The 14,437-nt window shown below is 42.1% G+C and overlaps 2 protein-coding genes across 3 annotated transcripts; one reads left to right on the forward strand and one right to left on the reverse strand.

Moving 5' to 3' along the window:
• Window positions 1-69: 69 nt before the first annotated feature.
• On the reverse strand, window positions 70-4,746 carry PRR11 (proline rich 11). Of its 2 annotated transcripts, none has more exons than XM_005525715.3 (10): window positions 4,270-4,746; window positions 3,482-3,593; window positions 2,941-3,088; window positions 2,624-2,746; window positions 2,132-2,362; window positions 1,896-1,994; window positions 1,282-1,391; window positions 1,128-1,187; window positions 940-1,036; window positions 70-599 (listed from the first exon to the last, which is right to left on the reverse strand). In XM_005525715.3, exons 1-10 carry the CDS (start codon window positions 4,526-4,528, stop codon window positions 534-536), a joined length of 1,305 nt encoding a protein of 434 aa, XP_005525772.2. In that variant the 5' UTR covers window positions 4,529-4,746; the 3' UTR covers window positions 70-533. The 2 variants fall into 2 exon arrangements, with proteins under 2 accessions (XP_005525772.2, XP_087922363.1); XM_088066237.1 differs by having other exon boundaries at window positions 4,260-4,515.
• A 139-nt stretch (window positions 4,747-4,885) lies between these two features.
• SKA2 (spindle and kinetochore associated complex subunit 2) lies at window positions 4,886-14,098 on the forward strand. The gene is made up of 7 exons (XM_005525918.3): window positions 4,886-4,993; window positions 9,287-9,376; window positions 9,933-10,109; window positions 11,287-11,373; window positions 12,431-12,470; window positions 13,071-13,203; window positions 13,635-14,098. Exons 1-7 carry the CDS (start codon window positions 4,961-4,963, stop codon window positions 13,759-13,761), a joined length of 687 nt encoding a protein of 228 aa, XP_005525975.1. The 5' UTR covers window positions 4,886-4,960; the 3' UTR covers window positions 13,762-14,098.
• The last annotated feature ends 339 nt before the right edge of the window (window positions 14,099-14,437 follow it).

Genomic DNA, 14,437 nt, shown 5'->3' on the forward strand with positions numbered 1-14,437 from the left:
TTTAAGCAGCACAGCCTTTTAATAGTGATCAGACACCAGCCATCAATGATACACAGTGTAAGGGCCTCATACATTTGTAGCCAAACTGTTTGTTGAAGCTTGCAGCTTTCCACTTTAATAACATTAGTGCATTAAACTGTTGCTTTTCTTTGAAACTGTACAAACACCGTCAAGATATTTTTTGTTAAAAAAAGATACAAAAATACTGAATTTCAGCAAACACACACATATTTGTATGATAAGCAGCACCAGTACTAGGAATATAATAGTCCCTGCTTCAGCAGCATCCAAGTGTCAAAAGACTTGGGAAATTTCCTATTTTTTTTACGTTACGGATGAAGATGCAACCAAACTGAGAGACATTAGAGACAGATAAAAAGCACAGTCTGCTTTACAGGGTTTCATAATGCCCCATTTTCCTGTGCACTACATTTACTTAAACATACATGTGCCTGAGTGTGATAAAAATGGGATTCAAGCAGCTTCCTGACCACAAATGGAAAATAATTTGTTCCATAAACCTACTTTCCTTTTTACTTTTCATCAAAGCTGTTTGCAGCACTCAACCGTGCAGGCGAGGGACTCTTTGGGGGAGCCATCTGTCAAAAGAAGGGAAGGGTCAGAACTTGGATGTCTGAACTCGTTATCACTGAGATAAAACAGTGCAATTCTTAGCTGACACCTTAAAACAGACACAACAAATCAGTAAAATAAAAGATGCTATTAACCCTCACATTTTGTTCTTCTGCAAAGTGGAACTGTGACATTCAAAGTTGCATTGAGGCACCTGATTGACCACCAAAAAATCAATTCTTCCTCTTGGGATTGTCAAATAACCTGTGATGCAATGTCCATTCTGCAGTGCCCTCAAATCAGTAGGGAATTCTGTGGATTTTAAAGCCACCTTATGATTCCAAGAGGGGGGACAGAGTGACTTGCCTGAAATTTGCGCCGTAGTGCCCGTGTCATTATTGGTGTCAGCCCAGAGCCACATTCAGTGTTCTCTTTACTATTTAAAGGAGTGCCACCAGGACTTCTGAAAGGACAATTATGATTAGTTTGACTGGTTCTCTATTTTTTCTAGATTAAAAAAAAAAACAGAATTCAAGAGAGTAGAAAGAACAGACCTTAGTATATCGACTTTCTTCAGGTGTTTCCGAAGATCAATCTGATTTTTAGGGGAGGTACTAAGAGAACAAAAGAAATTGGTACAGTAAAAACCATTAATTACTGTTTTAAACAGAAAAATCTAATATCTAATCAAGGTAGAAAGCATCTTACATTGAAGATTTTGTAGCATGAGGTGATGGCTTGGATTTAGGTTTCAGACTAACACTCTGTAGATCTGTGACTGTAATTAATGCCCTTCGTGGCTTCACTGGTGATTGTTCCTACAGCAAGGAAAGAAATGTTACCCCAAATAAAACCTCAGAAGATCTTACTACCCTGAAATCCATTTAATATTAACACTCAAAGATTTTTGTGGTTTATGGCTCTTACGCTTTTTTTTGAATTATTAAGATTTGAATGTGTCTCAGATAAAAATAGATTTAGGAAAAAACAAAAAAGAATCTAAACAAGGAGGTTTTTTTCTACAAACAAAGGCCCAGCTGGGCAAAATGAAGTCCAAAAATCTACTGATAATACACAATGCTACATGAAAGTTCCATGGCCTTAATGTAAAATTAGAGTTGTTCTGAAGGCTAGATGAGATTGGAGTTTGTGACTTTATTTCTCCCCTTCCAAAACCCAGGTGCAGAATTAGAATGGTCACTTGAAACTGATCACTGGGTGTTTGGATGAGAATCAATTTATTGTAAAAAAAGCAGGAAATACAGCAGTTCCAGGGTGGATTTTCCCTTGATTCACCACCACCTATTCATCCTCCAGTTTACCTTGTCCACTCTCAGGTTGCTGTTTGTCTTCTTCAGTTTAACATTCAGGAGGTCTTTGAGGGTGATGTGCACGGGCCCATCCTTTTTCACTGGTGGTGCCTGAAAGCAAAGGGGTTTGGAAGGGAAATGAGGAAGGGAAAGTGACTGAGCACTCACAGAGTGACATGCTGATGAATCCAGGTCTGTAAAGAACTCAGGCATGAAATCAAAAATAGAGGAACCTTCTGATTCCCTACCAGTTTAGAGGCTGTGCCCCGTTGGAGGAGGAGAGGTGCTGGAGGCAGTTTTGGTGGAGGCAGCGGCGGTGGTGGAGGAGGAGGAGGAAGAGGAGGAGGAGGGGGGATGGACACAGGCACGGATAGTGATGGTGGAGGATCCATCTGTGTCCCCACAGGAGCAGCCAGGACTGGCTTATGACACCTCTGGCAAAGAGAACTTTCTGAAGACAAAGCTGCCACTCTGTTCATCTGAAAATGACATAAATAAATAGAACATTAAATCCACTGGCAAAAGTTAGGTGGGATTTTAGAGTACAAAGGTGCTGGCTAAGACTGAGCTACAAAGATATAAAGAGGTCCCTCCTGGTGTGAGGTAGCAGCAGTTCTGCAACTCTGAGTGCAGAGAATGCCCTTGAGGAGCTGTTCAGATCTCAGTGGATCTGCATTGAACACAGTTCCTTATTCTCACACAGGCAAATGTTACCCTGCCCCAGCTTGACTGAGACTGACCTGGAGTTCTTCTTGTAGCTTGGAAAATTCACTTTCCAACTTCTCCAGCTTCTCCCTGAGCATATTTAGTTCCCTTAAGTAGACTTGTGATGGAAATATGGTGTCTTTAACCACCTGAAAGCTCTAAGCATAAAAAGAAAGCAGATAATGCGTATTTGTGTGTTGACTGTCTTCAGATGTTTCCAAAGATCAATCTGATTTTTAGGAGGGATACTAATAGAACAAAAGAAATTGGTACAATAAAAAATTTCCCAGTCAATAAACAGAGTTAATCCCTGTTTTGAACAGAAAAATCCAATATTAAAGAAAGGATATACCTGTGCAACCGTGCTCTGGCACCACCAATACAGAAATGATGCTGCTGTTGTCAAGGGTTTGACCACACTTCTTATGCTGGGCAAGGCTAAAGGCCAGCGGGAGCACCTTGGGACTGGCGATGTGTCCAGAGGGAGATGAACTGGTGACCTGGAACAGAACATTTCAGAATGAGGCCAGAACTTTATTTATCATCTCAGCCTTTAAAAAAGTTAACTGTGACCAATCATGTGGAAATTACAAGCAGGTACCAGCAGGTAACAACAGAGCAAATGTGATCACAGAAACCTGAAAAGGCCAAGATACTTTTCAATAAAGGTGGGAGGAAATCCTGTTGGAAATGGATTTATTTAATCATAAAAACATTAAGGAAATAATCTCCAAGGTGATCATGTCCAACCTTCCACTGAATAGCACCAAAAGATATCGTGATGCGCCACATCTACTTGGCATAAATCTTTCCTTCTTTTCCATGAGCTACTGGGAGCAAACAGCAAACCCAGGGATGGAGTGAGAATGCAAAATTCAAGCTGAGCCTCTTACCGTGGAGAGGGACAGACTGAGGACCGGGGGGCTGAAGCATTGCTCTTATTTTCCAGTCGAAATTTTGCTCGGGATCTTCGTTTTCGTTTGCATTTCTTATACCTTGCCATTACTGGTGAGAAAGACAAATTTAAAATGGATGTAGAGAGACAAACCAAATTATACATCAGGACAGAGCTGCCACCAAAGAAAATAACATAGGCTGGAGCTCAGAAATCCAGTCGGAGGTTAATCACAGCTGCCTTGGTAAAATTATCGTGGACCAGTGAGAGAAAATATATCTTTAATTTCATAGGATCCATGGGGATGTGTTTGTGCACACAAAGCACCATTTTATAGGGGCTTCCCCCCCTTTTCTATTTATATCATAGAGAGATAGCATTAATAAATAGCTAGTATAACAAAAATATGAACGAATTAAATAAATACGCATGAAAAGTACATTATAAATAATATTATAAACAAATATAAACAAACAAGAAAACATTTAGAAATATTATAAACTAAATAGAAACGTTACAACTATCGATACGTAAGCACAATAAATATAACTGGATGTTCAGTTTTCGTTATTCTGACGTGACAAGTACTGAATTTGGGGAAAACGACGCTTGGGGAGAACGGTGACAAAAGACACGAAGAAGCCACGGAAGGATGCCGGGGGCGGCCCGGGCCGGTCCCTCACCGGGGGTCCGTGACACCCCAGCGCCGCTCACCCGGGACCCCGCACAGAGGGCGGGGATTCCTCTCTCTCGCTCTCTCTCTCTCATACACACACCTGCACACACCTGTGGGGGTGTCCCGGGGATGTCCCGGGGCCGCCCCGTTCCCCCGGCCGCGCTCTGCGCCCGCCGCCGCCGCCGATTCAAACCGCTCCCTGCTCCGCACCCAGCCAATGGCACCGCCGCTCTCTGCCGGCCCCCCACGCGGCACATGTAAGCCGCGCGCTGATTGGCAGTTGAACCGACGCGCACCCGCGCTCCACGGGAGAGAGGCCGGCGCTGCCCCGCCCCGTCCCGGCCGCGCCGAGGCGAGCGGCGCGGCCATTGGACGAGCGGCTTCGGTGCCGCCAATCGGCTGCGGGCAGCGCTCGGCTGGGGAAGGCCGGTGGGGTGAACCGGGAGAGGAGCGGCCTCGCCGGGGCTACCGGCGCAACCGGGAGAGAACCGGGGAGGGGGGGCGGCGCCTCCGCCCCCTCAGGGCCGCAGCGGAGGGGCCCGCGGAGCTTCCCGCCAGCGCCGCGCGCCCCGCCCGGGCCAATCACGGCCGGAGCCCACTCCGGGCCAATGGGCTCGGCCGTACCTCGGAGCGGGTTTACATTCTCCGCGGGCCAATGGCGAGCGCGCCCCGCGCCCCGCGAGCCAATGGGAGGCGCGCGGCGAGTGACAGCTGGCCAATGGGCGCCGCCGACTCTCCCGTGCCGCGGCGCGGGGGGTGGGGATCTCCCCGCCGCCGCCTGAGGAATGTCAACTATTCAACATGGAGACGGCGGTTACCAGGCTCGAGACCCTGGTGAGGGCGGACGGCGGCCGCGCTGAGGGGCGGCCGCGCCGCGGGCCGGCGGCGGCGACGCCTCGGAGGGCGCGGGGCCGCCGCGGAAGGGAGGGAGGAAGGGGGGGGAGAAGCGGGCGCGCGGGCGCGGCGCGACGGAAGAGCGGCCGCTCAGCCGCGCCCGCGTTCCCCATCCGGGCCCTGAGCGCGGCCCGCGCCGCCCTCGACGGGGCGCCCGCCGGCCGCGTCCGGGTCAGGCGGGTTCGGCCGGGCCGGTCCATTCCTCCCCCCCCTCTGAGGGGCGGGGCTTGCGCCGCTCCATTCACCCCTCGGCGCGGGGCAGGGCGCGGCCATTTCCCGCGCACCTGGGGGGGGCGGTGTGGGTGGGCGCGCTCATTGCCCGCCTCGCGGGGGGACGCGGCCAGGCCGGGCCGCTCCATGTCCCCGCGGTGGGAGGGGGTGCGCGGGGCAGAGGAGCTCCCGGACTAGTCTATTTTTCCCCAGAGGGGGGTGAGGGTGGAGCGCTCACCTGGGCTGGTCCATTTTTGCTGCGGGGGGGAGAGGCGTGCTGGGCTGGTCCATTGGCGCGGGCTCGCGGGGGGAGCGGGGCGATGGCCCCCTCGGCCCTCTCTTCCCGAGCCCCAGATTCCCGGAGTTTTTTCCAGCCTTTCTCTCCATTCCGGTGCTCTGAGGCAGCCCCTGAAGCACGACGGGGCTGTCTCCTTATATAATGATCGCATCTCTGCCAGCCCCACTCCTGGAAAAGTGAAAAAAAGGCAAAATTTAACCCCTCACAAAAGAGCTGTGCTGTGTTTCCTCACGTTGGAGAGGCACTGGGAAGCTGTGTCCAGCCAAGTTCCTTGTGCCATCCCTCAAACCTTCATCTTCCTTCTATATAATCTTTATTCCATTTTTACTCATAGTGTAAGCTTGATCTCCCCATATCTAGTATTCTCTAGTTTTTCTAAGCTTAGTTTAATTTAGAAATATGTTTAAAGATACTTGGGTTAGATGTTTAATTATTTATTGTCATGGTTTATTTCTGTGTTTTATTGAAAGTCGTGCTTTCAAGTGATTCTCATTTTAGGACATGAATAGAGAGGTGTTTTTGCCCCCTTTAAACTAACAGGGGCTTTTATTCTGGAATTCAGGATAATCTCACATCTCACAGCTTTGTGTCTCTTCCCTTTCCTTCTGCTTTGTTGTTTCCCCGTCCTGGATTTCCTGTGAAGTCAGCTCTCTGCACAGAAGTGTGATAAAGTAACACTTCTTATTTCCCTGGAGGTTTTGACATGAATTTCATGGAAAGCTTCCTTTTGGTCTCATGGGAGCAGGGATAAAGTAATTAGTGGGAGCTTAAAAAGAAAAATGGATTTGAAAATAATAAAATCAATCAGGTAATCAATGGTTATTTGTGACAGGAGCATCATAAAATGTTAGATTAATTATGGAAAAGATCATAAAGTTGTCAGTGCTTCATTCAGAGCAACTCAGTTCATTTCTGTCACTGTTTTTTGGGATCCTGGACCTCCTCTGTCCCTGAGTGGTGTCTGTCCAGTGCCCTTTTTATGTTGTACTACTGGTGATGATGCACAAAAAGCAGTGCAATGTTAAAAGGGCATTGGCCAGCAATACAATCTGCAGTATTCTGTATTCATTTATTCATTTTAATAATATACAAGTCCAAAATCACTGTCTGAGACCACAAGATTTTCAAAACAGCTGTAAAACGACATTGCCACTGGTTTATTTTTTCTTACTCATTGTCTTCTACTTCCTTGCCAAGGAGGAACATTGGTCATTTAATGACAAATGCCATCATCTCTGGGTCTTAGAAATGGCCCAGGCGACTCAGCTCTGTGACCATCAGCAAAGATCCCCCTCTCCTCACTCCCTTCCCAGGTTTTTTTTAGTGTTTTGTTAAGGATCTCAGCACCTTCAACCCCTGAGAGTTCTCCAGCTCTCAGTATGAAGTTATTATTGTGTTAAAAAAACCCATCTTCACTGAGATTTATAGAATACACCCTCCCGGTGATGGTGTTCTCACACCCCACTGGTAAAGGATATCCCCAGAGCTGGGAAAGGAGAGTTTAAGTGCATTTTACTGTGATTCAGCACCTGCAAATTATAAAGAATAAACTCTGCTGTCTAGAAGATATTCCCTGTAATGCAGTTTAAGAACATCTGTCTGATGGCAGTTTGGAATCTTAGCTTGTTACAAGGCAAATCCAAGCAATAAATACACTTGGAAATGGAATTTCCAGTTTAAAAAGCACCAAATAGTTTGAAATTGAATTTCTGACAGTTCTGTTGAGAATTTTGTTGGGTGGTTGGGTTCTTTCCCCTCATGATCAGTGGAATGGCAGATTAATAACAATTATAATCAAAATAATAATGTGAGTTTTTGTGTGTGTGCGTGTTAGGACTTGGTAAGCTTTAACCTTATCCAACTCTTCACAATCCACAGAAACCTCTGGCTGAGTTGATGTGGTTTTTTTCCTTTTTTTTTTGGTGAGTGTATGATTGATTGTTGCCCAGAATTGTTGCTGCTAACGAGTGCTCTGACTTTATTGCACTACTGTACTATACAGAGAGCAGTGCAATAGTATTGTCAAAGCATCTGAGAGCAGAGCCCTCAGCACTGGCCTCACTCTTGCCTCAGTTTCTAACATTTTCTTCTAAGCCTGTGAGTAAATTACAAATTTACCCATCAAACCCTGCATTTTTTGGTGTGATTTATTGTAAAATAATCATCTTACAAATGCTTCTGACCTAGAACATTAAGGGGGGATTTTTGCAGGTGGATGTTTCCTGAAATGCAGCAATAAATAAATATTTACAAAACAAAAACAGTCATAATGAGCTCTGTTAATCTCTTCACAAATCTTAAAATTCTAGCCACATTTACTTCAAATCCAGTTTTTAATGCCCTGAATCACAGTAGTAGCATGAAATTGGTTAGCTCCTTATGGAAATATCAAATTACCAGTATTGAATATTTAATGGGTCATTTTGAAAGCAGCCCATGATTTGTTGTCTGCTTTCCCAAAAATATCGAATGGAGAAAAGCAAAACATGATTTTTTTGGGGTGCCTGCTGTGGAAATGAAAACATACAAATATTTCTTAGTGGAAGAGAACAGAAATCATTGAGCAGTCAGGGAAGAAATCCCTCATGAACTCTTTAAAAATGCAGAGTGTACTGAAAACTATTTTATTCTTGGATTTTGTCCTGGCTGGTTTCTGGGGCAGGTGTGGGAAGGAGTTTTGCTGGGCAGATGGTGAGTTATGGCAGTACTGGGTGAAAGCTTTCCCCTTGATTTATAGATGCTCAAGCTCTTCACTGGATTTATTTTCCTTTTCTTAAGCTATTATTTGAAAATGTACTGGAGGTGTGTGAAACATCATCCATCTTCACTCCCTCAGAAAAAGGTTTTTATGGGAGCGTGTCCTGGATCAAATCTTGTTCCTTCAGGCTGAATTTCCAGATACCCAAAGGCATTAATGGCCATTCCCTAAGGCAGATTCTGAGGTTGATGTTTAAAATATAAATATCCCTTTAGAATCCCAGCCTGACCACAGACTCTGGATATTTGTTCCTTTATAACAAATACAGCCTTGCTTTGATCCTTAAAAAAAAAATTGAAAAAAAATTAAAATGGTCTAACTTTGGGGTTAATCTCAATATAAACAGTGAAGAGCAAGTTAAGGAAGTCACAAACCATTTTTAACTTGCTTTCATCATTGTCTCTTCTGTGACTGTAAAATCACTGATTTATTATGTCAAAGAATTAATGAGTTGCTTGGGAGCTGAGAAAACTGCCTTTCTTGAAAATGGAAGTCTTTAATAGATATTAAAATTGCAGACTAAAATTAATTAAGTAGTAATGCTATCAGCAGACTGTTTTACAAGGCAATTAGACAATTCTCTGGTGGCTTATTTATCCCAAGGAAAGAAAAGTGATGTCATCAATTTTATGAGCTGTTAGTCAGTCTGGTTTATTGGGGAATAATGAAATGTATTGTGGGCACTAAAACCATCTGAAAGAACACATCCTTAATATGATTATTAATAAAAGCTCTGATGATACTCTTGGATACTGAATTTACTCATAATCTCCTCTGTGTGAATAACAGAGTGTTGTAGTTTTGCTAACAGAACACTTTATCTTTGAAAAAATTAAATTTGAGAACTTTTATGGTCCTTGAGCTTTTCAAAGTGAGGCAGCTCCCTCCTGCTTTCCCAAAACACAGATTGGGGTTTGTCTGCAGTTTTTGGGTTTTAATATACTGTGCCTGACCTTACATATTTTAGTTCCAGAAAGCAGAATCTGATCTGGATTATATTCAGCGAAAAGTGGAGTTTGACATAATGAAAAGTCTTCCTGATGATACAGCAGCAGAGGTAGTATTTTCAGCTTAAATTCAATTTTATTGCATGAAATTTGTAATAAATGGGTATTTTTCTTTAAACCTGAAATATATGTGGCTGCTCTTTCATCTACTTGTCAGGCTGTTATTGTTATTATTATTATTATTTACTTATTTACTTTTTTTTTTATTTACTTATTTATTTCCTGCATCATATATCAAGATAGCGGCCTAAAATGAAACCAACTCCTTTGGTTTCTTGGGATAGTGACATTCTCCCATGCTCTGCTCTGAGAAATCACTGGTGTTAACACCTAAATTCAGGTTACAGATTCCAGTCTGAGCTAAAACTCACCCTTGCTGTGAGAACCAAGATAAACTTACCAACAAGCTGTGAATAAATTCAGGTTTGGGGGAGAGATGAGAGGAAAACAATAAATGACATTGTAAAGGATTTTATAAATAAGTCCTTTTCTCCTGTACATTTTCATTGTAAAGGGACATTTCATGTTAGATGTCTGCACTTTTAACTGATGTGTGGCCACATTAATATTGTCATCTTATGTAATTTCAATGTTCTACTCACACAGGAGAATCCAGCTGCTCTCCTGAAAGAGCTGCCAGTGCTGAAATCCCGTTACAAATCCCTGTGTGCACAGATGGAAGAAATTTCCATGGAGCAGAAGGAATCCATGGAGAGCATCCGTGCTGCCCTGGAGAGAACAATGAAGATAGTTCAGGCACTACAGCAACAAACCGAGCTGGAGGTGGTATTTTCATTTTAATCACTTTGTTTTCACTCCTGGGAATGAACACAAACTTTGTATCCTTTATGTACCAGCAGGGGTTCCTCTGGAAACTGCTGTTTGTGCAAACTTTTAGAAGATAAGGGGACAGTTTCCCAGAAGGAATGCTGGCAGGATTGGAGCTCTTTCTGTAAATCCCAGTCCTCAGCAGTTAAAATCTGTGGTGGTCAGATTTGGGGCTGAGAAGTGTGGATAGAGTGACACAATTTGGCTCATTTCATAGGAATCGACACCTCTGTGCACAGCTGTGTCCCAGGGCCACAGTGACAGATTTTAGAAGTAGACACCTTAAAGAAAACAGAAATTGAAACCAGTTTTAAAAGGCTAAAAAGCTTTTAAATGGCAAATGTATTTTTAGTGTCTAAAGGGAGAAAGTTAAAGCCATTGTAACAAACACCATGGGACTGCTGTTATTCCAAAGCTGTTTTTCCTAAGGTAATGTTTAAATTGTTAAAAAACTCAGCAACAAACATTTTCTGAAGTGGTCTTCAGACACTGCTTCATTACTGAAGAGGTGAAAGCTTTCATTTTGACCCTTTACAAATGAGGTGATTTAGGTCAATGTTCTAATGACAGTGCCTGGAGATTTGGTTTAATCTGTCAACTGTTCTGGGCAAGTTATTGGCAACTTTTAATAGGCAAAATTGTCTGTATCATGATTTAAAAGACAGTGGTTATATGTCACAGAAAGGAAAATAGATTATGTCTTACTGTGTTTCAAGGATATTCTGCCAAGAATAATTTTATACCTGGATTTTCTCTAAGTGGAAGACCCTTTTCTTGAGTTGTATATAGAGCTTTAGGTAAAGATTTTCTTGTACTTTTAATATTTTTATATTTAACCAAAGATGGATTAAACTTCTGGAGATATATAAGTCTTTAAATGCAATACTTTTTTTTAAATTGAAAATTTTATATTGCTTGACTAATTTATAGTACTGGTGCTAGAGGAAGATTATGGTTGATTTTTCAGAAATACTTTACTTGTAAATGTGCTTTCAGTGAAAGGAAATCAGGAGTCTGCTGTCAGTTTCCATGAGCAAAGGGCTGCACAAATATTGAGTCCATCTGTAAATATCATCACCTCAGGAACTGAAGGATCAGACTTCTCTGTGTTTGCCTTTTTTTGTTTTCCCAGCGCTTACCTCTGTCAGAAGAAGAACTGGCTGCAGCCCAGCGGTTGAACTTGCAAATTGGGAAAGAAATGGAATTTTCAGTGGAAAAGGTAATTAGGGCATGGAATGTCAGTACTCCAGAAACCTTTAATCCTGAGTGCAGCCCAGATGAATGCAGAAGGGGCCTATTTTGTGATTTGATACCTCTTAAATGAATGGAATTTTTCATAAATGGGATTAAGTTCCTTAATAAACCTTTTCATTTTTATTCTATGCAGATTAAGCTTTTTTAATTGTTCCAATTAGGTGGTCCACAAAGCAGAAATTAGCTTTGATGGAAGACTTTGTTCCTGTTATTTTTTAATTAGGATATGTTTATGTTTCTTGTCAGGGTTGCAGTTGGTTGCACTTGTTGATCTTCTTGATTAAGAAGCATTTGGGTGGGAGTGAGGGATGTCATTAGTTCAAAGCAATGTGGGGAGAAATTTAATTTCCTGTGAAATATTAAACAAATTTTAGGATATGAGTAACAACCTATTCTAACTGCAATGCAGTGGAACTTAGATCTAAATTAATATTTGTTAAAAACTCAGATATTCTCCCATAGCTCAATATGTAATTATCCAATATAATTATCTGCAAATATTTGCTCTGGGTCTCATATCAAAAATATTAAAGAAGGTTAACGGAGGGTGAGTGTTTCTCTGATTGACCTTTTTGTTTTCTACTGCTCCTCACTTCCCACTGTCACAGGAGACCTCACTTTGTGCCTTTTTTGCCACAGTTGGTTTGCATGGAACCTGTCCAGTTCCTGCAACTTCATTCACCCTTTGTTTGCAAATATCTGCTCCTCTTCTGAGAAATGCTCTCAGTTTATGTCCAGTACTAGTTTTAAATCATGTGCAGTGCTTTCAGATCCATGCTGGGAGGCTGGAGGGGCTCATCTGACTTGCACATAAATCTTTCTGTATCCATTTTAAATTGAATTTTATTTTAAACTGTGTTTAATCCCTAAGATTTTGCTGTTGACTTCAGTGGCTGCGAGATCCTTGGTTATCCAGTGGTAAAATGTAATTAATGTAAATTTCATGCAGAAATTAAAGTGTAAAAAATTATTTCTAGGCAAAACACTAACAAATACTGACAAAAATTATTGTTTATTTTTAGCCATCCTGCCCAGGATCTACAGTCTCTGTCTCAGCTGAAGGTAAGTGCTAAAAAAATAAACTGTTTTCTTCTCCCAGAGGCTTTGATAGGCAGTAACTCCACTGTTTTCATTCACAAGCACCAGTATCTACTTCTTTTATGGGAAGAATTGAGACTTCACTAGAAGGACCTGACCCATTAGTTACATTCCAGGAATAGTTGCCATGTTTCTGGGATTTTTTCCCTTTCTTTCAATGGGATTGAAGTGGAAAACTGTTGTGTTTTTGGTCTGGAAGAAATGGTGCACTAATCTTACCTTGGAAATGGCTCTTTTGAAATCCATTTATCCCTGTTTATAGAAAGGAATTTTCACAGTTGGTTTTGGTTTGTTTTTTAAAAACCAAAGCTGACTGGTCATTGACAGACCAAATGTGTCAATCCTCATCAGATCTCAAATTAAATGATTTTTTACTGGTTCTCCAGATCCAGTGATTGTTTTTTCTCTCCTTTTTCTTGCTGGAAAATCTTCCTTCAGTCCCACCTAGGGGTGTTATTAAACACTAATGGAAGTACTTATTATCTTTGACCCAATTTCTGAAGAAGCAAATATTTTCCATTTCCCTTTTTTTTAACAAATATCTTGTGTTTCAAATTTTTTTAGAACCCCATTTCACACCATTGACTGAAAAAGCATTTATGAGTGTGCCCAGGAGCATCAGAAGCACTGTAAAATTAGCAGACTTGAACTATTTGTACAAGGAGTTATTTAACCACTTCATTGTACAGAACAACAGGTAAGGCTCAAAGCCATTCAAGAATTTTATAAACTGTAAAGAATTAAACCTTTTCAAATTAAATAAAACCAGCTAGTTAAACATTCACTGCCATATTGTAACTTCAAAAAGTCCTGACACTAAACCATGACCCCCAGATGCGGCCCTCCCCTCACCAACCCCTCCTGAGCCTTCTCTGGGGTGAGTGCTGGGAATTTCTTACAGGTTGATGTTACAAAAAAATAAAGTTTCAAACTCAGGAATTCTGTCTTTTTAACACTAAGATTAACTGTGATTTGAAGTAGTATAGAAAAGTTGATGGTAATCTGAATAAGTTTGAGATTTACAGAGCATTCACAAAAATCACTGATTTAACAGCATGTGCTTTTTAGCCATTTTCTGCTAGACCTGGTGTTTGATCCCTGTTTTAGTAAATTGTTTTTGTCTTACAGAGCAGCACTGAGTGTTTCACAGATGAACAAGATGAATATGAAAGCCACTGACTCAAGAATTCAGATCCTGAAAGAACTCGGGATTGTGGAAATCAACAAACAAGGAAATGTTAAATTAGCTGTGTAATGAAAGCTCATCTGACACAGCAGCATCTTGGTCACAGCTCCTCGGTTATTAAGGAACAGGAGTTCCAAGTCCTGTCCAAGTCAAAGGGAAGTTGTTAATATTTCTGCATAAACATTCTGTTGATAATACATGAAATTGGAGAGTTCAAAAACACTGAGGTTGGCACTTTACCTTGGCCGTTCTAAGGATTAGGGGGGTTTTTTAAGGAATGTTGTGGGCCATGTGACGCTTCCATTTCCTTGCTGCATTCCTGAGGGGGTTTTAAAGGCAAATAATCCAAGCCTCTTAATTGTACTTGCATTCCTGAATAAAGATTTATTCTACTTTTGTTACTGTGCATCCTGACCCTGCTCCCTGCCCCACCCCTGAGCCTGCTCCCTGACCTGATTCATTTTCCTTTGATGTGAATTCCCTTGGGTTTTTTATGGTCGATTCAGGGTCAGAAGGGATTTTTGGGCACTGTCCACTCCAAGCCCGTGGACTACAGCTCAGGGCAGGGTCTGAAAATCCCCAAGGATGGAGAAGTTACAACCTCTGTTATGCTGTTTTACCACCCTAACAGTGAAAAACACAAGATTCTTTTCTTATGTACAATATTTCTGTATTATACATCCTATATATGTTGTATACTTTTTAATATTTATACTGTTATATTTTGGTCTCATTTGAGAAAGAT

The sequence above is a fragment of the Pseudopodoces humilis genome, chromosome 23, assembly GCF_049639895.1.
Source record: "Pseudopodoces humilis isolate 2021_Gansu_Grassland_sample_001 chromosome 23, ASM4963989v1, whole genome shotgun sequence".
Lineage (NCBI taxonomy): Eukaryota > Metazoa > Chordata > Aves > Passeriformes > Paridae > Pseudopodoces > Pseudopodoces humilis.